This window comes from Pseudorasbora parva, chromosome 13 (assembly GCF_024679245.1).
Source record: "Pseudorasbora parva isolate DD20220531a chromosome 13, ASM2467924v1, whole genome shotgun sequence".
Lineage (NCBI taxonomy): Eukaryota > Metazoa > Chordata > Actinopteri > Cypriniformes > Gobionidae > Pseudorasbora > Pseudorasbora parva.
This window is the reverse complement of record NC_090184.1, coordinates 24,723,579-24,746,885: the sequence shown is the minus strand read 5'-3', so window position 1 is coordinate 24,746,885 and position 23,307 is coordinate 24,723,579. Positions and strand designations below refer to the sequence as shown.

The 23,307-nt window shown below is 39.4% G+C and overlaps 1 protein-coding gene across 2 annotated transcripts in view; it reads left to right on the top strand.

Annotated features, from left to right (window-relative positions):
• ptch1 (patched 1) overlaps window positions 1-23,307 on the top strand; it is a 70,962-nt gene that overhangs the window by 11,545 nt on the left and 36,110 nt on the right. For both annotated transcript variants that reach the window (XR_010897546.1, XM_067413595.1), the window contains exons 3-11: window positions 11,286-11,475; window positions 11,663-11,732; window positions 11,845-11,936; window positions 16,516-16,714; window positions 16,880-17,001; window positions 18,176-18,323; window positions 20,862-20,993; window positions 22,475-22,630; window positions 22,955-23,053. Coding sequence is in view for 1 of the 2 variants with exons in the window: in XM_067413595.1 (XP_067269696.1) it covers window positions 11,286-11,475; window positions 11,663-11,732; window positions 11,845-11,936; window positions 16,516-16,714; window positions 16,880-17,001; window positions 18,176-18,323; window positions 20,862-20,993; window positions 22,475-22,630; window positions 22,955-23,053 (1,208 nt within the window). In the remaining variant the exon portion in view is untranslated. The remainder of the gene's footprint in view (window positions 1-11,285; window positions 11,476-11,662; window positions 11,733-11,844; window positions 11,937-16,515; window positions 16,715-16,879; window positions 17,002-18,175; window positions 18,324-20,861; window positions 20,994-22,474; window positions 22,631-22,954; window positions 23,054-23,307) is intronic.

The window sequence follows — 23,307 nt, the reverse complement described above, 5'->3', positions numbered from 1 at the left end:
GATTTTTTTTCCTGTTTTCTCCACCAAGTGAAAGCTATATTATCACCTATAATATAAATATAAAAGTACACCTTCTCTAAACTTTCCACAAAATTTGAGGTGACGTTCATGTCTGTAACACAAACGGTGCAGGACAAGGTACATGACAAAGTTTAAACTGTTTGTTTAATACTTTGCAGTTCCCTAACGTACTTTTGATTTTCATATTTTACACCGTCTATAAATCATGATTTCTTCAGCGGCAGCCTCAACAGTTTTAAAACTGACGCAAGTGTGTGGAAGACAGATACGAATGGAGCAACTCCCATCCACAACCGGCATCCTGACAGCCCTCCAATTCCTGTGTTTATATTCTGCATACCTCCACTCAGTGTTATTCAAAAAACAGAGACACCAAAATGACGGAAAAGACTCATGCTCTCATTCTCTCTCTCACTCTCACTCTCTCCTACTCCCCTTCCTCTCTCTTTTCTTCCGAAAGCTTTCATTGCACTTCAGTCCCCCCCCCCCACTCCTCACACTGACACCCCCCTCCTCCCCCTTCACTTGGGAGTCCATCCCTGGGATGCCAGATGTATTACAGAGTGAAGCGCAGCAATGTAAACACTGAGTCCTGCCATGGATGCCGGGTGGTCTGGCCCTCCCCCTCTCCACCCTCCCTCTCTCTGTGGCCGAGGGGCGGAGGAGTTCAGCGAAAGCGAGTGCGAGGGGGAGGGGAGCATAGTAGCTCAAGCGTTATTTGTGTTTTGGTTAGAACGGCCATTTTTCTGCAGTCTGCTGCTTCGGTTAATGCTTGATTGGATGCTTTAAAGTTTAGTCTACATCTAGTTTTCTTTCCAGTTCTTTGGGAACGGTTTGGTAAACTTGTAGTGAAAATTGAAACTTTAAAACATGCATTTAAAGAAGCAAGAAGTGTTCGCTATTTTGTTTTATTGGACACCAAGAAGGAAACTAATCTCTGCAGAGTGTTTTTAGGTTGATGAATTATTGATTTTGAGTTAAAATGATTATATTGGCTAACTAAGATTATCTGTTGTTAGATACATTTTTGACTGCAGGCACCTGTATCAGCCAATCAGACACCAGTATTCCAGAGAGTCATGTAATAATAAGCAATATTTTTTTATTTAAAAAACTTGACTAACCGGAATGTCCCAGTGATATCTTATTTTGCTGGAGCTCACCGAATGTTTGGGTAGGTGTGCACACTGATCCAACCCCCCAACCTCGAGTGTGCGCAAACCCACACACACTTTTCCCAATGCTTTTTGTTGCAGTGCGATCCAGTTCATTTGAATAGTTTTTTTCTTAAGGCAAGGGGCCTGAATGAAGCCAGCAACGTGGAAAAATCTGCCCATTCAGGCCCCTCTGAATGTACATCTCTGGATTGCAGTAAGCTGTATTTGTAGGCAGCGGACTGCTAAATACATCCATTTTTCGTGGGGCAGATCTGGACAGGTGATTAGCATAATTAGAGGAGAGCTGGCCATACATATGGTAATGCGGTGTGGAGTAAATGGCAGCTGCGGTGTAAAATTTGTGTCAGGGGTCGAACAGGCTGCTTGGGGGCATTGTGCTACAGCTGCGGGTCAGGGACTCTCTCTCCCTCACTTTTTCTTTTTCTCTCACTTTAACTTTCCCTCTTTCCCACCCTTCGTATCTCTTCTGTGAAAGGCTGATAAGTGCATGGTGAAGGTCAATGTATGGAGTTACTACAGGGCTTTGCTCCATTTAGATATGCTTACTATTTGTATTGCTATTAAGATTGACATGCAGAAACGTGAATATTATTTTTCTTCGGGCAAACTAAGTGTAATAAATGCTTTAAAGGCTGCTTTCTGGTTTAGATGTGAGCTCAGCAGTCAGTGGAAAAGCTGTTTGTCGTTGACGGGGCTGTTTGTGGTGTGCTACAGTTTGTGCCTGGATTCTTGCGTGTTGTGCGAGGGAGAGTTCATGCCGCTATGACCCTGTGCAGAAACTTCCGTGCGACCACAGGGGGTCTCTGAGTTGGAGTCTAATCCAGCTAATCCCGCCCGCAACACAGTCATAAAAAGTGCCTCCCTGTGCCGGCATTGCCACACACAGCCCCCCCCTCCCCAATCCAAAAAAGCTGCCATACGCCACACCATACCATCATGCAGCGACCCAAGCAACAGTTCCTCCTGGCCCTCCAGCCGCGTGATTGGCGTAGTCGGCGGGATGAAGTGGTGGGCGGTAGGGGAGCTTGCAGTAGTGTGGAGTTATGTCATGATCTTGAAGGGGCTGGGTGCAGTGGTTTGGGCTGTGGTGGAGGGAGGGGTGTGGGTGGGATGTTTCTTTTGTACCAAACCCCTCACACCCCTTCAAAAATGGGCCACTCAAAAGCTACTCTGCAGCTGAATGGCGAGAATAGTAATGCGCCGCTTGAAAACTCGGGGCAATGGGAGTTGTCCTTCCAATGGCAGCTCCCCCTGTTCGTGAAAGGGAGGTTCAAGGGTTAATGTTATGCAACAAACTGAATGGGCCCAGTGGAGGCACCAACACACACTGACATGCACACCAGATTCACTGACTGCCCTGCTGCACCCTTTACATACCTGTGGTTTAGATGAGTATAGATGGTTTTCGTTTTACATATAGCCTAAAGTACTTTCTGCTGTCTACATATTACTTAGCAAAAGTGATTATCTGATTTGTTTATAGCTGTCTCATCTGCTGCACATTTTAGTGTATTTAATACCTTGTTAAAGTATAGCATGCCATGCTGTAATTACACTGATAATGAGTTCTACTCAGAGAGGTTCATGTCCTCAGACTCAGATATGCATTTTCTGTGGCAACACTATCAACGGCGAAATGAATCTGCAGCATTCAGGTTGTACAACTAAGAGCAGTCTAAGTTGTTTGCGTTCCTTATTATTGTAATGTTATGTGCTTTGAGACATGAGTTCATTTTAACACCGTCTCTCGGGATGCTTTGCAGACTCGTGTTCATGTGTTTTGGAGGAGGCGTGGCTTTGGAGAGCACTCTGAAGGGAGGGTGGGAACTTTTGCTTTCAAAGCTAGCTTGCTATTGCTAGCCATTGCGAAAGTGCACACCCTAGCTTTGTTGTCATATCTTATTTGCTTCATCATGTATGCAAATAATAAGCTGTTTTATAACAGCTTTTCTTGGGGAACATTTCAGAACCAATGCAATATTAAAAATTCTGAGTATCTGTCAATACTAGGGATGTCAATTTTCACAAATTTCCATGATCGATCGTCGTTTAAATTAACGATCAATTAATCGATTAATCGTTAACCTCAATACTAAAATATGCATCTACAGCAGTGGCTTATAGCCGACATCATGACAGGATGTGCAATGCTGCTCAAAACACCATGTTCTTCACCAAATGAATGAGAAGGTTTTTTTTATCTAAACAAAGGTCTATGGGATTGTAAAATTAGTCGATGTGATTTATAATTTAATGAAAAGACTTAATTAAATTGATTTAATAACCAAATATAACCTGTAATACAACACCGACGCCGCCTCAGATCTGTTATTCAGAATGTGTGGACGCTCTTCCAAGAACAACATGCTGAAACGTCACCTAAACCCAATTCATTCAAAACGATTTATTAAAATATTGTTTTCATTAATGTTATGTAATGTGACAGTCCCTATCATAGTTATTATTAGTCGTGCGTTGCTGTTTGAACTGCGTGAGCTGAAGCTGATGCGCTGAATCAACACAGTTACACTGAAGCTCTTTGCTAGCGCGTTATTTAACTCAACAAAAAGCTTTCTATATGAGATGAATAAGATTTATATAAAGTTAACAAAATATTACAAATTATATCTGCACAAAATGATGCGAATGCACAGGTGAACTTGAATTGAGTTGCTGATATTGATTCAAAAAGGGAGACGAGTGGTGTTCACGCGCTCTTCCTGGAACAACGCTCTGAACATGGCACCTAAACCCAATGAATTTACAACCATTTATTAAAATAGTGTTCTCATTTATGTTATGTAATATGACAGTCCCAATCATAGTTATTATGCATTGCTCTGTATGCGCTAAAGCCGAAGCACTGAATGAAAACCGGTTTTATTTTTTATAGTGCGTTTTATTTCGCTAAATGAAACGCATCCTATATGATTGGTCACATGTATAACGTTACAAAATAAATGTAATATTACAAATTACTTCAGCACAATCTGATGCGAATGCACAAGTGAACTTGAACTAAGTTACATGCGCGAGTCAGAATGCGTGACTCATGTTGTGCATGCGCTCTTCCTGGATCAACGCAATGAAACACACGGCAAATAAACCCAAATAATTAACAATCACAATGCTTTATTACAATAGTGTTCTCATTAATGTTGTGTAATATGACAGTCCCAATCATAGTCATTATTAGTTGTGCTTTGCTGTTGGAGGTGCACGCTGAAGCTGATCACCGCCACGCTTTTACTACCACTCGCCTGTAATGTTAATTATTAACCAAATGCATCCTTATGAGATAAATCAGCTATAGATAGGCCTGCACAAAATAAACAGCAAACGATGTCCATCAGCGTGTGATGACTTCCGGTAAGTGAGGTCTGTACACGATACAGTGTTGTAGAGCCAGGAAGTGATCTCTCGCTCATATCTATACGCCGTATCGTGTACATTGACCTCACACACCAGAACTGATTGTGCGCTGAAGGTTGTTGGATATAGTGGTGTATGTGAGGTATATATATAAAAAAAAACATTAGTGGTTTCTTGCACAAACCAATTGTTTCATATTAAAGACATTTAATATGGATTCGTCTGCATGTTTTTAATGTTTTTTTTTTACTCTAATGTACGCATGTTACCATTCAAATGCATTATATGACTCACAGACTGCAATGGGTTGAAGTTAAAAATCTTCATTTGTGTCTACTAAAGAAACAAAGACACCTACATCTTGGCTGCCCTGGGGGTAAGCAAATAAACATCAAATTTGTGAACTATCCCTTAAACAAAAACTATAGTAGGTAATATTATTAATAATAAAAAATAGGGATGCACCAATATGAACATTTTGTCCGATATACACTCCTGAACAAAATCTTAAGACCAGGGGATGTTTTACACATTTCGCACTTGTGGTTCATAACCGGGTTGTCAGTGCTGCAGAAACAGGAGCAAGAGACAAAAAATAGAGAGTAGGCAATTTATTGAAAACTGCATTTAAACTCAAACAGGCTGTTTATCAGCTGATCAAAAGTTTAAGACCATTGTCCTTTCATGTCATTGTCCTTCAAGCAGTCATATTGTCAAGATCTCCTGATGGCAAAGGCAAAAAAGCTTTCTCTCTTTGAACGTGGCAGGACTGTTGAGCTGCACAAGCAAGGCCTTTCGCAACACGCCATCGCTGCTGGTTGGACGCTGTAAGACAGTCATTTTACATGTCTTAAAAAATCCTGAGAGTTATGGGACAAAAAAGTCAAGTGGTAGACCCAAAAAGATTTCACCTGCACTGAGCCTCAGGATCCGACGTGTTGTCCGTGAAGACACAGCTCGATCCTCAACCCAAATTAAGGCCCTAACTGATGCTGACTGCAGCCCAATAACCATAAGACGTCATCTGCTAGAGAAGGGCTTCAAGAACAAAAAACGTCTTCAAAGGCCACGTCTCCTCCCACGACACAAACTTACCCGTTTAGAATTTGCAAGGGAGCACCAAACATGGGACATTGAAAAGTGGAAGAAAGCTTTATTCTCTGAGGAGAAAAAATTTAACCTGGATGGTCCTGATGGCTTCCAACGTTACTGGCATGACAAGGAGATCCCACCTGAGATGTTTTCTACGCGGCACAGTGGAGGAGGCTCCATCATGATCTGGGGTGCTTTTTCCTTCAATGGGAAAATGGAGCTTCAGGTTGTGCAGGGGCTTCAAACGGTGACTGGCTATGTGGATCTGTTGCAGCGGGCATCCCTCTTGACCGAGGGCCTCTGTCTGTGCGGTAATGACTGGGTCTTTCAACAGGACAACGCTGCAATTCACAAAGCCCGCCTGACGAAGGACTTCTTCCAGGAGAATAACATCGCTCTTTTGGACCATCCTGCGTGCTCCCCTGATCTAAATCCCATTGAGAACATTTGGGGATGGATGGCAAGGGAAGTTTACAAATATGGACGTCAGTTCCAGACAGTGGATGCCCTTCTTGAAGCCATCTTCACCACATGGAGCAACGTTCCCACCAACCTCCTGGAAACAGTCGCATCAAGCATGCCCAAACGAGTTTTTGAAGTGATCAATAAGAACGGAAGTGCTACTCACTACTGAGTCCTTTTTTGACACTTTTAGTACTGTTGTGTGTTTATTTTTGGGCTATGGTCTTAAACTTTGGATCAGCTGATGAAAGGCCTGTTTGAGTTTAAATGCAGTCTTCAATAAATTGCCTACTCTCTATTTTTTGTCTCTTGCTCCTGTTTCTTCTTTTGGCATTTTGAAGTAGCACTTACAACCCGGTTATGATCCACTAGTGCGAAATGTGTAAAACTTGCAATGAATCCCCTGGTCTCAAGATTTTGTTCAGGAGTGTACATGTGATAATTCTTTACTTGAGGGCCGATAACCGATAAAATTGTCTGATAAATTGTTGGAAAAATCTATCCAAATGGTAAATCCAATAAATCCAAATCTTGTAAGTTGATTTCGGAGTGATTATTTTGGTGTGGTTCAAAGTATGATTGCCATGTTAATCTATGCCTAAACTAACAAATGCTCCAAACAAAAGCCAGGTGTAAAAAACTTCCATAATCTCCCAGGAATATATCTAAACCTGTCCATGTCGATGCTGTTCATGGCCTTTTTTCAAGATTTGATCGACAGGATTAGACAATCATGCTTTTAAAAGACCTTAAAACACACCTGCAGTCATTTTTAAATGAATTCACCTCTTGTTCTATGTCATTCTTTCTCGTTCACATTTTCTTTTGGTGTTAATTTCACACCTGAGGCAAGGCCATTTGTGACCCCAAAACCTGTGCGTCTCTGGTGGGGTGTTGAATTCTCCAGAGTTCAGGTCATAATATGACGTTTCCAGCAATATTGATGTCTTTCTCTGTGAAGTGAGCGACAAGCATTGTTATAGTTCCTTCCTGTTACCTCTGTAGGATGTACATCAGAGGAGCCGTCCATGACTTGAAGGTGACCTAGTTCATGGTAATCCAGAGTGGAGACTTTTTTGATTGAAAGCTGACGTCTGCGATTGTTTCATCCCTAAAACATGTTGGTGTTCCCAGGGCCTCAAAACCAGGCACATGCTAAGCTTGTTTGGGATGTAATCAACCTGGTCCCAATAATCATGTTGAAGGAAAGTTCAGGCTCGCTTGAAGCTGCAATTAATAAGGGATATCATAAACATGCCCCAAAACAAGATCAGATGTACGTTTGGGCCAAGGAAAAAAGAAATCCATTGCTTTCTAATGAATGCTTCTAGACATTTCCCTACTTCTCAGCCTTATTCACTGGCAGGGTGGTCTCCCCTCAGCAAATGCATGGTTATTTTCAACTTTAATAAAATTACAATGTATGTTTGAAAATATTCAATGTGTGTCTGTCCTGTGAATTGAAAACCATTGTTAAATTGGATTATAGTTTATAAGTTGTTACAGATTGCTTTACACAGCCCTTACCCCAGAGCTGGAGTAGGTTAATGAGAAAAATGATTTTTTTTGCTTTAGTTACCAGGCATTGCAAGATATATGTTTCTGTATTTTTTGAAGTTTTAGTGTTTTTTTAGAGGGAAAACAGTCAAAAAAGAAAGAAAAGAAGCAACATGAATGGGTTGCAAATTGTTTTTGTTGTTGTTGTTGTTGTTGTTGTTGTTGTTGTTGTTTATGCTTACTTATGCTGCGTGTAATTGAGACCATTCTCACATAGGTTCTTCACAATTTCTCCACACTCTATACATAAGTTTTGTTGCCACACACAACTAAATGGGAGAGGACTTGGTTTAAAACCTGCTAATGTAACTTCTTAAGAAAAACATTGGTAATCACTAACATGTGATTCTGACTTCATTTTTCTTTGTCCATGTCCAGGGTTTTTCCTGGGGTCAAAAATGGTCTTTGGTGCTGGCGGATGAACACAGCCATCCACACACACATGTAAACTGCGAGCCCACTACTGACAGTTTGTAATATATAATATATAAAATATATTATGATTTTTATTTTTTAGGATTTAGAGATTTGTAGGATTTACAAATCTGTATGTATTTGTAAAAAGTGACTGATTTAAAAGGTTAGTAATAAAATAAATGCCAAAATAACACTTCTCCTTACATAGAGTGGCATAAAGTGGCAGGTCTATTATTTAGCATTTACACCCCAAGACTTCATGTACAGATAATTTATATACAGTATCAGATTCAACTGCAAATTTACAGTGGGTATGGAATAGACATGTGATTTTCCATAATGCGATTTATCACGATAATGAATATGCACGATATTGTTATCTTATGGGCACTTTAAAATATCGTAAATAATAATTTATTAACAATTCATATTTTTTTATAATGCACTCAAGAATACTTTGCCCATCAACTGTATAAATGCTCAACACCACTGTATTCAGTTAACATGTTAATTCATTATTACCAAACTGACAATGACAATGAAAATGAATTATTCTAAGTAATGTTAATTTCTTTAGTTACTGTTTAATAACATTCAAATCAAAATAACTTTTTTAATGGACCTAAGATAAAACTCACAATGATCAGTATTTCTTAACTAACCAAAAATATTTACTTTCTGTACCAAATGTAGCTATTGCTCAATCTTAGTTAATGCATTAAATAATGAGACCTTATTGTAATTTGTAAGCCTACCTGTTGTTCTTTATAGCCTAATTCTTTTGCACTTTAATCTGTTTGAAAATTGTACTTTTACAGCTCTGAAAAAAATCAAGAGACCACTTAACATTGATTTCTCATCGATTTCTCAATGTTAAGTGGTCTCTTAATTTTTTTTTACCAGAGCTGTATATATTTTTGGTGCAATATTGTATTTAAACATTCAGTTATTTTTGTTATTACAAAAAAAGTTCTTAAAGCTGTTTTGTTATGGCAACACTTTTTTTTTGCAACTTATTTCAATATCGTGATAATATCGTATACCGTGATAAAAGATCAGCAATTAATCGTAACATGAAAAATTGACATCGGCACATGCCTACACCTGATGTGACGCTAGGAACTGTCTACACTGAATGTGGCGACAAAATGACTGTTAAAAAGCTTCTTTTTTAAGGCATCTGTTTACTGTTTATATTGCAAAAACACATCGTAATGTTATCAAAAGTAGTGACTTTGGTACCAAGTCTGTACTGAAATGTAAAAACTGTGACTACCAGCATTTCTTTGTAGCATTTTGAGCACTGTTGAACAAATTCTTAAACATCTCTGACTGGCTGTTGTGGTCACACGCTCAACATATATACGTATGTCTGTGATTGGCTACAATGATCAATGCTTCAAAAACAAACACGTATACATATACTACACACGAGGGGCCATCTATTAGCGGATCTCTAATTTATCCACTGATGGATGCCTGCTTTCAAACGCTTACCTTCAGTACTTCAAAGTATGATAGTTGACCACAAATTAACCCTTCTCTGCTTCTACATCTAAAAAAAGCTTCAGAATCACACAACCGGTCTTCTGAAAAGCATGATTTGCTTAATAACGTTATGAGGAACTGACAGATTACCTGTCTGAAACTGTATTACCTAGTTCAGAGTAACTGTGAAGTCCTTGTGAACCGTGTTGCCTGCTTCTCTAGGGTGCGTGATCCTGGAAATGGAGAAGTCTTCTATTTTCGGAGGTCAGGTAGAGAGCGCGTGAAGAATCGACAGCTTTGAGAGACGGACTTGGACAGTGTTCAGCAGGACTCTTTGAAAGGCTGCTTTTGTAGCTGTGAGGGCTCGCTGTTCCTGTGCTGAGCTTAGGTGTGCCACACAACGACTCCACTGCCCCAATGCAATAAAGAAGCCATGGCGCACACGCATAATTCATAAGCCTGTATTTGAAGGCTGTGAAGAAGACTGCAGGTAATAAAGGGTGTACTGAAAGGCATTTTGAAGTCAAGTTAACAGGACAGATGGGAGCCTGTACATGTGTTCGCTTTTCCTTTCATCAAGGCTGGAGGATATGATTGATTACACTGAGACTCTGCTTGACCCTGTGTGACGGCAGTGAAAATTATGATTGTTTGTCACTGAAGAATGCTAAGTGACTTTTTAGCATGCTTCTCTGTTTCTGTTGGTTTTTTTCAACTGCTTGTTGATGTTAATATATAGTTTATACACAAGTAAATAAATGAATGCAAAAATGAATATCATTGTTCTGTGCCACATCTAAGTTCTCAGCTTGTAGGGCTGTAACGATACACCAAACCCACGATTCGGTTCGTATAACGATTTTTGACCCACGGTACGATACAAACCTCGATATGGGGGGGACAAAACAGTTTTATTCTGTACAGTATTCTGTAGCCTATTTTGCTGTCAATACCATATATCTGAATGGTCAATAGGCTACTGCCGACATTTTCTTTGCGGTACCAATAGGCAATATATATTTAACATGAAGTATAGGGCCTCCTGTACATCAATACCAACAGAAACGCCACGTCAGACACGCTTCTGGTGTGCAAAGAAAGAGAAAACACCACGCGGCCGCCCCGCGGATGACACTCAACAGAAACGCCACGCTCACACCACGTTGCCAGCCGGTTGGGGAAGCTTCTTGAAACACTTACGGCAAATTGTGTGGGTCTTGTCAACTACACGATTGCCATCCTTGTTCTCCACCGGGTGTCTGAAATGTTGCCATACTGCCGACTTAAAAGTTGGACCTGGACAGGAAGGATAATTCTGGCAGTTGGAAGGGGTGTGTCGCGATTCTGCCTCCTCACATTGCGATACAGGTTCGTGGACCTGCGTATTGCGATTTCGATTTCATATCGCATATCGTTACAGCCCTATCAGCTTGATAAATGGAGTGTGATGGGCTAAAAAGACTGTACTGCGAAAACATCTTTTTTGTTGTTGTCTTCACTTGGTACAGTCATAAACAAATTACTCTGAGTCAGTGTTTTTAATCCGTTTGGTTAATGTTTCGCTGAATGAAATAAATATATCAAAATTAGCATCTGAATCACCCACTTAACTCCACATCATTACATTGTCATGATTAACATAAAAATATTTAAATTAATTAAATAATCTCAATATCACTTTTCATCTCCGTTTCCTAGTGGGTGGCAGGGTGAATCAGGAACTCAAGTACACACGGCAGAAGATCGGAGAGGAGGCCATGTTTAGTCCTCAGCTCATGATACAGACGCCACGACAGGAAGGTGCTAACATTCTAACCGTAGAGGCGCTAAAGCAACACCTCGACTCCGCCATAATGGCCAGCAGAGTGCACGTTTACATGTACAACAGGTAATTGCACAACACCCTCTGTAGAGAAACAATATTTCCAAGGATTTTTTTATTTTTGGTTAATAATTTTGAAATTCTATATTTTCCTATATGTATATAGTTCTTATCACACTTTCTTTCAAATTTTCTTTTTATTTCCATTCATAGTAGTGCACAGTATATCTAATTTCCACCTTTATATTTTTAGGCAATGGAACTTGGAACATTTATGCTACAAATCAGGAGAACTTGTTACAGAAACCCATTATGTGGATCAGGTAAGGAAGAATGTTTACAATAGCAATGTTAAATGACGTTTTAGTAGAAATATTTGTACTTCAGAGGAGGACCTAAACTCTTGTGACAGTAATAGCACATCTTCCTTTTCAGATTATAGAGAATCTGTACCCATGTCTGATCATCACTCCTCTAGACTGCTTTTGGGAAGGTGCTAAGCTACATTCAGGAACGGTCTACCTCCCGTAAGTTACATACACATTTTTTTTAATTTTCTTGGAGCTGGTAATATTTGAATCTGTCCCATCAAGTTGATTTGCCAAAAAGGCCATTTTCATACAGTAAACACTTCGCTGACATGTCCTTCCTGTGAGTAAAGCTGTGCTGAAAACCTATAAACAAGCAAACTAAATTTAAAGGAAAAAGGTTTCCAATTTCCAGTCGAGTTAAAAGTGGATTTTACTATGTTTATTTGATAAATTACCTCTTTATGGGTAATTTAGTTATAAATCAAACCTAAGCAGGATGTTTAATGTGAGTAGAGTTATTTACATTCTTTGTAAGGTGAAATTTAATAATCATTGAAGCTCAACAAGTCAAATATCACCTATGAGTTAAATGCCTTAATTTCTAAAAGTGTTAATGCAAACACAAGTGGAAAACTAATGCACAGATCACAGAAATGTCAGAAACTTTTTATGCTTGTAAGATTAAGTCCATAAAGTGTAGGAAAGATTTGTATTTATTTATTATTGAATCAAGTTATGTGATTTTGATTCGATTTGAATGACATAATCTATGTTTTTACATAAATTAGACAAGTACATAGTGATATTGCATAAAGAAAAAAAAGATGAATCACTATATTTTAAACAAATGACAGCCCTAAGTGGTGCTTCAGAGTCTCCAGTGGTGTTTTCTGAAGGCCTTCATTGTAATGTTGAACCGCTTGAGGCCTCACACTTCTACTGCTAATGGCTCCTTGCAACAGTTACACTCAGTAGACAACCACCAAGTCTGCAAAAGTTTTTCTGCCCTCCTCCCCCTTTCCCCCCATCATGGATGTAAATAAGGATTTTACTGTGTTCTGGTTGGGGGACTTGGAATAATGACTCAAGCCTGGTTAGGCACATACAATGTGGTCTGAACCACTGCAGGCCTGCCAGAAGAGAAAGACAGAGGGGCGAGCAGAAGGAAACACGTACTGAAAAAAGGAAAGAATGAAAGCAAGAGGGAGAAATGAGAGAAAGATGGTGCAGGGACAGAAAGGCGGTGCTGGTTTGACAGAGGGAGGCTTAGAGAGTCAGTCAGCGAGGCGGTGGAAGTGCATGGGTGATGGAAAGTGGGAGGGTGAACTAGGTCCGAGGAAGGCCGTCTGAGGATAGAGTCAAACATACGAGCGGGACAGGAGACCGGGTGAAGACACAGCAAGTGAAGAGGGTCTTGAAAAAAACAACAGAGACGAGATGGCAAGCACAGTATGGGAGGTTTGCGAAACTGCTGCGTTGGGCTGTTAGTTGTGGGGAGATGCCAGGCCCTGAGCGGGATCACCCGGCACGGCATTATAATTAGAGGGGATAAAGATCAGATGAGCGGATTGATTCCATTTTCTCAAAGCTGTTATTATGGAGGCAGGCTGAAATCCAATCCCAACTACATTGGTGCTGCCACCACTGTGACGTGCAGCGTCCATCAATCCCTAAGCCTTCGGAATTCCATCCAGTCACCCTTCTTCCGCTCCCCGTTGTTATGCCGTACCATTTTAAGCACATCCAATATCCCTTAAGCAGGGCTCCATGCTTAAACATGCACTGTTCACTGTTTGGGATCAGTAGGATTGTTTAATAAAAAATGAATAAAAAAGAAATAAATACTTTATTGGTAACACTTTATTTTAATGTGTCCTTGTTACACTTGCTACATGTGTTTACTACTATAGTAATAGCTATAAATTAGGCATAATTAAATGCAACTAACTTTAAACCAAACCCTAATATTACCCTAACCCTATAGTAAGTACATGTAATCATTTCAATAAAGTGCAATTACACTGTAAAAATGTACACATTATTTAGCAAGAATCCTTCATTAATCTGATCAGAGTAAAGGCATTTATAATGTTACAAAAAATATCTATTTCAAATGCTGTTCTTTTAAACTTTCTGTTCATTAAAGAATCGTGAAAAAATATATATCATGGTTTTCACAAAATGAAGCAGCACAACTGTTTTCAACACTGATGGTAATAAGAAATGTTTATTGAGCACCAAATCAGCATATTAGAATGATTTCCAAAGGATCAAGTGACACTAAATACAGGAGTAAGTAAATAAATAGGAATAAATTACATTTTAAAATATATTAAAATAGAAAACTTATTTTAAATGGTAAAAATATTTAAAGGGGTCATAAATTGAGAAATCAGCTTTCCCTTGCGCTTTTAATATATAAAAGGTATTGATAATATAAGAATATCCTGTAAGTTTCAGAGCTGAAAATGTCCTTGTTAGTCAAAATAAAGCTTTTATTGACACCAGGCCCAGCAAACGATCAATCTCAGAATGTGCCAGGCTGTGACGTGTGGTGACACACTGCCTCAACATAAGATGAACATTCTGTAGCCCCGCCCACCGACTTGCACTTGACATCATCAATAAGATAGGCCTACATAGAGCTAAACCAGATCGAACTTCTAAGCAATAAACATACCCCATAAGGTTCATTTAGATTCTAATATTATGAATGCACGGATGAACTTTATTTTTAATGAATATCCAGCTCCTTCACACTTAATTTGTTTGTAACGAGACTGGTTTTGTAGACAGGAAGAGATTAAATGAATGAATGAATGAATGCAGCTTATGTGAGTAAAAATGTTTTTTTTTTTTTTATGTGATAGTATTGCATTGGTGCATATTGTTTGATATCTATTGTGTGTCTAACAGAACATACCTTTTCACGCTTTGCACCCTTTGCACGCTGTGGTTCATTGTGATTCGGCATCAGACTCGATTATCTATGGGCCAGGGCTCACAAAACCCAATGTCCCATGGCTATGTGTTTTTTTTTCAGACGAGCTACCAAAATGTAAGCCCGGCCTGCCGACGGCGGTATCTTAAATAGTGAAATAACATTCCTTTCTTGATGTGCGTTGTTCACTCTCTTGACTTGATATTTGAAGGAAAAATACAATCGTGGAAGTATTGAACATGATGTCTGCAATGTACTTGGCGTGTGTGTATGCCTGGGTGCGTGTGATGCACAGTTTACACTTATAACCACTGATCGGGTGGGCCAAGTAATAAAAAAAAGAACATTCCAATCAATCGCGGGTGGATGAGAGGTAAATCATTGTGTTTGTTTGAAAAATACATTTTACGAGCCCTGTGAGAGAATCATTCCCGTTGCCGCTTTTAGAACAATCGCTCAGGTGAACTGACAGGGGAGCTGAAGTTCGCAAACCTGCATGACCGAGCTGTCTTTGAGATGTGGTCTTTGAAGGACAGCTGGTCATCAAAGATTACTCCAAGATTTCTGACTGACCCTCATCAAAGATAAACCTAGCTGGATGGTAAAAATTGTGTTGTATGGTTGGATTAGCAGGGAAAACAAGCAGCTCAGTCTTTGCTAGATTGAGCTGCAGGTGATGTTTTTTCATCCATGCCGAGATGTCTGCCAGACAGCTTGAGATTCGTGCAGCTACTGTGGGATCATCTGGTTGACATCAGAGGTAGAGATGTGTGTCATCAACATAGCAATGATATGAGAGGCCATGTGCCTGAATGATGGGTCCCAGTGATGTAGTGTAAATGGAGAAGAGGAGAGGTCCAAGCACTGAGCCCTGAGGAACCCCCGTGTTTTAGATACCTCTACTCTCCAGGCAACCTTAAAGGACCTACCTGTGAGATAGGACTCAAACCAGTGGAGTGGAGTCCCTGTGATGCCCAGTGATGAGAGGGTGGACAGAAGAATCTGATGATTCACAGTGTCAAAGGCAGCAGACAGCTCAAGGAGGATGAGGACTGATGATTTGGATGCAGCTTTTGCCATCCGCAGGGCTTCAGTAACTGACAATAATGCCGTCTCAGAGGAGAGGAGAAGTTTAGATACTTCAGCCTCAGTGAGTGAAGAGAAGGAGGAGAGAAAATGTTTGGCTTGGGATGTGGCTGATTTAAAATTGTGTGTGTGTGGAGGTGGGAACTGACTGCTGATGATTCTGGTTTTATCTGTGAAAAAATGGGCAAGATCGTCTGCAGATAGAGATGTGGTGGGAGGTGGTGGAGGGGGACAGAGGAGAGAGTTGAAAGTTCTGAAAAGTGTGCGTGTGTCTGAGTGTCTGCTACATTTCGGCACGCCCATAAAAACCGAGCATGCAAGAGAGCGACTCAAAACCAGTGTAGAAAATAGCCTATTACTTATTCATTATGATGGTTTCATGTTTTCAATCACGTGAATGTCATTAGTTGACCTCAGACAACAGTATATTAAAAAAAACAGTTCATGACACTTTTAATCAAATGTATACAACCCTGTTGAACACTAATCTTACTGCAACGAGTGCTGCATTTAAAAGACAGATTATCTTTTGAAATGTAGCAGATCAATTTCAGTTTTACAACAACAGGCGCATCTTAAGAAAGTTGGGAGTAGATAAAGTGTCTCATGGGTATTCTATGTTTGTGTTTGATCTGGAACTCTCTTTATGTTATGTTAACTGGGAGTTAATGTGCCTGTTACCCCACTATTCAATTTCGTTGTACTTCATCTGACACACTTTACGGCTGTAATGTCCACCAATAAAATGGTATCTTTTTTTTCACACAGTGGCAAGCCCCCAGTGCATTGGACCAACTTTGATCCTATGGGATTCATTGCTGAGCTGAAGATGCTGAAGCATTCGGTGGACAGCTGGGAGGAGATGCTGATCAAAGCAGGCGTGGGCCATGGTTACTTGGACCGCCCCTGCTTGAATCCCGCAGACCCTGAGTGCCCATTGTCAGCTCCCAACAAGAACATGACACGGGTGAGTTCAGCATACAAGCGACGACGTAGAGCAATAGCTTAACATTTGTTGGATATCTGTTTTCAGTTTTCCCAGTGATAGGCTTCAGCTAAAGATTCATAATAAAAGCAATGTTGTTTGGCATCTTGAGCTTGTCTCTGATTTATGATCTGTCATCATCTTAAGCCTTTTGACGTGGCTCATGTGCTGACTGGTGGCTGCTATGGGCTTTCCAAAAAGTACATGCACTGGCAGGAGGAGCTTATCGTAGGTGGGACCAAGAAGAACGACAGCGGCAAACTTCTGAGGTAAGAGACCACTTTGGGATTTAGACACTGATGGCATTCAGAGAAATTTTGTCTTCATGTATTTTATTTGTAAAGATGATAAACGATTGTGAAACTCACAGAGGTGTGCAAAAGGAAAAAAGGAAGTGTGTAAAGTATGTCTTTAAATTTGTTAGCAGTGCAGCTAACAACAGTGTCACACGTACAGTATGAAGTTTGTTTTTTTGTGTCTTGGCAGATTGTAATCATTAGTAAACTGCATATTAGTATTCATTCCCACAAACCGAAGGAAGCCCACACCTTTTACTTCAAGTTAATTTTTTTGTGTGCCAGACCTCTTTAGGCTTTAGTGAGGACAGAATTCAGCATTCACACTATGAAAGCATGTTTTCGTAAGTCTCAAAAATGTTAATTTGCGACAGTGGTAGCGGCGGAAAATATTCTCAAGTAGCTCTGGAATCGTCCACTGCGATTTCTAGGAAACTTTTCACTCCCTTGTGGTTTTCTGAAAAGACAAAGTCAAGGGTTTTTTCTTTCAAGAAGTTCATTGAACAATTGAAGGTTGACAGTCCACTTGAGGGAGTCTGTACTCTACAGTTGGAGAAGTCTGAGCTCATCTGTGGAGCAAAGTGACAGTGTATTTCAGCATGGTAGTGCTTCTTTTCATTGTTTTTTTTTATCCCCAAGATACAAGGTCAAGACTGTTTGCTCCTTTTTTCTTTTTTAGCAGGAGCAGCCATTATCATTTCACCCCCCTCCCCCCAAGTAATTGAGCTCAACAGCACGCTAAACAATAACCAATAAAGTTAAATCCAACATATTATTTTTCATTAAATCATTTATAACGAAACCTTCCTAGCAGTTTTGTATATTGCTTTCAAAAAGTACATATTGAATTGTTTCAAGTCGGACAATATAATCTATGTTTCATTGAGTGAGTCAGTCATTCGAGTTGATTCGGTGAGGAAATGAGCTGATTCAGTTCAATGAGTCTTGGGTTTAATTCAGAACGATTCTCCAATCATTCAACTGTTTGGAAAGAACAACACCTATCAAGAGAGTTGTTTGGAAGTTAAGCCACGCTTTGCACAGAGGATAACACACTACTGTTGTGTGCTGACTGTTTAGTGTCACCACAACTTATTACCGTACATTCAGCTCAACATTTTGTTCTCTCTTCACTCTTCCTCAAAAGTGCACAGGCTCTTCAGACCATGTTCCAACTCATGACCCCAAAGCAGATGTATGAGCACTTGAAGGGTTACGATGAAGTCTCGCACATCAACTGGAATGAGGACAAAGCAGCTGCCATTCTAGAGGCCTGGCAGAGGAGATACTCTGAGGTACATTTCTCACTGCAGATCATTTTGTGTGTAAGGATGTAAAGATGCTCTTTTGATGTCCAGACAGCAGTCTACTTCAGTGTAGACATTTCCAGTGATTGTTTCTGCTGTAGTATTTTTAATAATTCATTCTTTCATCATGTTTTACTTTACCTAAAACTGTATCCTGTTATGAACCGTTTAGGGGGCCCATGGCGATTTATTCCTACAGTCCGGCTTTGTGTTTCCTGGAACATACACTTACATACATGCACTCATGCAGTGTGAAGGCATTCATCTTTAGTCATAAGTAATGCATACATTCCAAAGGCACTGTGTCTCTTGAGGTTAGGACCCAGCTGTTTAAGTGCAGTCCTTCAAAGGCATAGACTTCCTTTTTTCCTTCTTCATACTTTAAACGTTCAGGTTAAGTGTGAACTTGGAAAAACGGGGCACATCTGTAAGGCCAGGAAAGGTCACGATGGGACACTGTAGAAATGTGTGCATTTCTACATTAAAATCTTCACATGCATTTTATGCATTATGTAATGACATTGCAACATTTTTTAGAGGTACTTCAGTCCTGTCTGTTTAAGAAATTTCATTTGTTGCAAGTGCTGAAAAAACATGGACAGGGTTATTTTTGCGGCTGACCTTATTGCATATGCATTTGTAGGAGTTTCCCTTTTACGTGCAAATCATGAGGGTGAGGTATATTTAAATTAATCACTCGAGGTGATTTACTAAGTTTTGCGCTCGTAAATGTATTAGTGTTTGCCCCATTATTTAAACCAGAAGCTAATGGGGTATATTGTGGAATATTGTCATTATGGAAAGATATTGCTGCATTTGTTCATAAATTTGTTTGTCGTCAGTAGATCATGCGCAGAACTGTCCACACCCATCAGCACTTTTCTGGAATTGCGTTCTTATGCTAATTTGCCCTGTTTAGTAAATCTGGCCCTAGGTGTCATGAACTAACAATGAGCAATCTTTTTTTTTTTTTTTTTAGCATTTATTAAAAATGCAAATTAATGTATTATAAACAAACATGAATTGACAAATGAATAGTAGAATTCTTTTAAAATGAACATTCAATTTTTAATGAGTTAATATGTTAACACTAATGTGTTAGATGTCATGAACTGGCAAAAAATTTTTTTTACAGCATTCATTAAAAGTTTCAATTTACATATAACATTTCAAAATGTATAAATTTACATAAATGTATCTAGTTATGTCTTTACCGCATGTAAGGTAAAGTCGATTGCAGTGACGTACAGGCATCGTACCGTAAGCAAGTCTGTTATTATCGATGTGCCAACAAACTGCGTGTGCTCTCGATGCACTGATCGCACATCGTGTTTTTTTTTTTTCCACAATTTTTTTTGCTATCTTCGTGTGGTCCTGTTTAGTATCGCAATTTGACATGTCTAAAATGTAAACAAGCTCTCAAAAGCTGTTGCACTGTACACATACTGTACATTGTGAATTCTGAAAAGTTTTGTTTGGCTGTTTTTTTTTTTCCGTGTGCTTTGGTGTACATATATTAATGTGTTATGGGTTTGGAAAGACAGCTACATTTACCTTGTATTTTCTGTAAGCTTTATTTCCAATTTTGTACAGCAAATGATGACAGAATAAAACAATAAATGGCATATGTTTAACTTCATGTTAAGTATGCGATTATTCTCGATTAATACACCCTTTTTGTGTAATTTTGTGCCATGATTAATCTCATACTTATTGTTAAACTAAGCATCATACAATTTTAATATAATAATGACCCTTCTTTATAACAAATAATTTAAGACAACTAGTTATTAACAGCTTGTAATTTGTTTACTTGTTACTTGTCCAACATGTACTTTTTAAAATTAACATCATGCAACATTGAATGCTATCAGTGTATTAGTATTAGTATTGTTAGTTCATGATACCTAATGCATTAACTAATCTTTACAAATAATTTTAACATGCTTTAATACGAGACTTGTGGGAGGACTGCATTACAACACAGTTAGTTTTTGCTAGTGTGGGTGTCCATTGCAGAATCAACCCCTCTTGGTACGGTGGCCCCAGCACTTGTGTGTCTGTGTGTGTGTGTTTTAGCATGTGTGTGGTATCTGTGTGCGTATGTGTGTGTTTGACAGGACCGTCTGGAACACATTAACCCGCTCAGCGCACAATCTCTTTCACAGCTGCCGTCCCATTGGTGGCTTGTGTGTGACATCATCTGGTCTCTGTTTTGTCAGCCCTGACCTTCGCTTGGCATAGGGTTTCCTTTTAGTGTGTGTGTATGCAGGGCTGAACATGTGTGTGCTTGCAAATGTGAGTGTGTGGTTTTAAGGGGTGGGGCCGTGATATACATTTCTTGGATAATTGTGCTGTTGAAACATTTGTGGGACTGTGATTTCCACGTTATTTAATTAGCGTCGTTCGCCAGAGGGAAAATGCAAAAAGAAGAAATAATGAGCAGTGAGAAAATGATAGAGAGGGTGTAAATGGATTGAAGGTAAACGCCATTGAAATTAATTTTTCTGTCCTGTGTGTCCTCAGGCCGTCCAGCAGAGTGTGTCTGTAAACTCGTCTCAGAAAGTTCTCACATTCACCACCACCACCCTGGAAGACATCCTTAAGTCCTTCTCTGATGTCAGCGTGATCCGTATTGCCAGTGGCTACCTCCTAATGGTAAACTCACTCACACATCTCCAGTTCTGTCTGAAGAGCTTTAGTTTTATCTAGACTTCCTCTCCTTTTATGCTCAGGTCTCCTCATTCACTGCACTCTGCTTTACACATTTTAACTGAAGGACTCAATTGTGCATTTGTATAACCGTGTAATATAATATACTAAATAACAGGACAATACAAAACGTTGTTTCAGGGAAAAAAATATTCACAACAAATCTTTAGAAAGACAGGACTTTATTTAGCATGCCAACAGTATGCATCTGTTTGGTTTGTTTGTTTATATAGTAAAACCCTCTAGCATAAGGATTTATTAATTGAATCCCATTTTAATCACTACTGCTATTATCCATTCACTTTCAGACAAGCATCTTTGGCCATTGTATCGCATCTTGCTCTGTTCTCTGAGTGTCCCTCTATCCCGTCCAATCAGAGGAGGGGAGAGGCGGGACAAATACAACACAGACTAATCTCCATATTCTGCTTGTACAATTTACCATAATAACAGATCTAAATAATTTTGAACAAGAGCCAGAACAAATTCTTTACATTCTATTGGCAATTTCATATAGTATCAACACAGAAACAAACTATCTGTAAATGAGATGTTATAACACTTCCGCAGAAATTCAAAAAGCAAAGAGTCTCAACTGAAAAAGCTGGCCTGCCAAAACACTCAAGCGCCCACAGCAAGGCATTTACAGCTGACTAAAAACACTTTAGTGGACATGCGGCCTAAAAGCATGGTGTTTTTTACTCTCTGTCCCTTGTGAAACAATTTAGCATACTTTCAAAAAGAGTGATTATTACAGAAATCATACAGTTTTAAATGAATTTATGTGGTTAAAATGTACCGCAGAATGTACTGATAAGCATTTATGGTTAACTAAAATAATACTTAATGTAATTTCTATTGAAATGTGTTCCATTTCTTTAAATATTTTTGTAAGAACACATTTTTAATGATGTTGCAATTTAGTATATAAAAAGATATTCCCTTTAAATGTAATTTAATGACACACTGCAGTTAAAATTACAATCATGTACTTTACATGTGCTTTAGTATGATCACATCAAAATAAGTGTACCGTAAAGCACGACCAAAGATTTTTAAAACATAACGATATAAAATGGAAGAACATGCGCTGATATGGATCAATTCTATGTTACATATATTTTATATTTATATATGTATAATCTCTTTTCTCCCATCCTGTCAAATGTTTTTACCTAGCCTAAGAATCAAATGATCGACTGATCATTGCGATATATTAAGACATTTTTTTTTCATTTTAAAATCTTTTCATGAACATTTTTTCATGTTAAAAATTCAGACTTGGTGTGTATAGGCCTAGTTTTATGTTACATGCAGCTTGCCAGTGCATGCCTGACCCTGCTGTGCCGTGACCGCACTCATGAGAACGGCACTGCGGTAACGTGATAATGTCAGATTAACGCTAGAGCTGTGTTATCTGTGTGCAGCTTGCCTATGCGTGTCTGACCATGCTGCGGTGGGACTGCGCCAAGTCTCAGGGGGCGGTCGGGCTGGCCGGAGTGTTGCTGGTCACTCTTTCTGTCGCCGCTGGACTGGGACTCTGCTCTCTTTTGGGCATCTCCTTTAACGCCGCTACCACACAGGTACATCGCATGAACATGAGTAATCTAAGGGGCTGTTCACACAAAATGCATCCATTCCACTGTGCTACTTTCCCATTGTTTTTCAATGTAATCGCGATCTTTAACCATTGCACTCACATCTTTTGCACGGCATTCTAAAAACTCGGGGCTCAAGTAAAAAAATTCATATTTAGGCCTTGCCATATTTATGCTCTGCTGACAGTCTTATGCTGTTAAAAACCCTTTCTGTGAGAACCGACCCTAAGATGTTACAGTACCTAATGTGTACTTGACATGTAGTGATTATGAATGATTTCATTCATTTCTGTTTTCACGTGCGTAAAGGTGTTGCCGTTCCTGGCCCTTGGTGTAGGGGTGGACGATGTCTTTCTTCTGGCTCATGCTTTCAGCGAGACTGGCCAGAACAAGAGGATTCCATTCGAGGTGTGTTCTCCATTTCTACACGTCCTAAAAAACAGGGAACACTGCTAAACAATAACCGTTTTTTCCTGTGATAGACCCTCAGAAAACACAGAGTGACTATACATCTAAAGATAGTGTCAAGACAAGGCAGTCAGTTCAGAAATGAGGGAGCTTGTATGTTATCACAAGGTGGTATATCAGAGTGTACCCTCATGTTATCACTTACATAAAGGAATGTGTGTGTACCTGCCCCGACCTGTGATGTAACTTCAAAA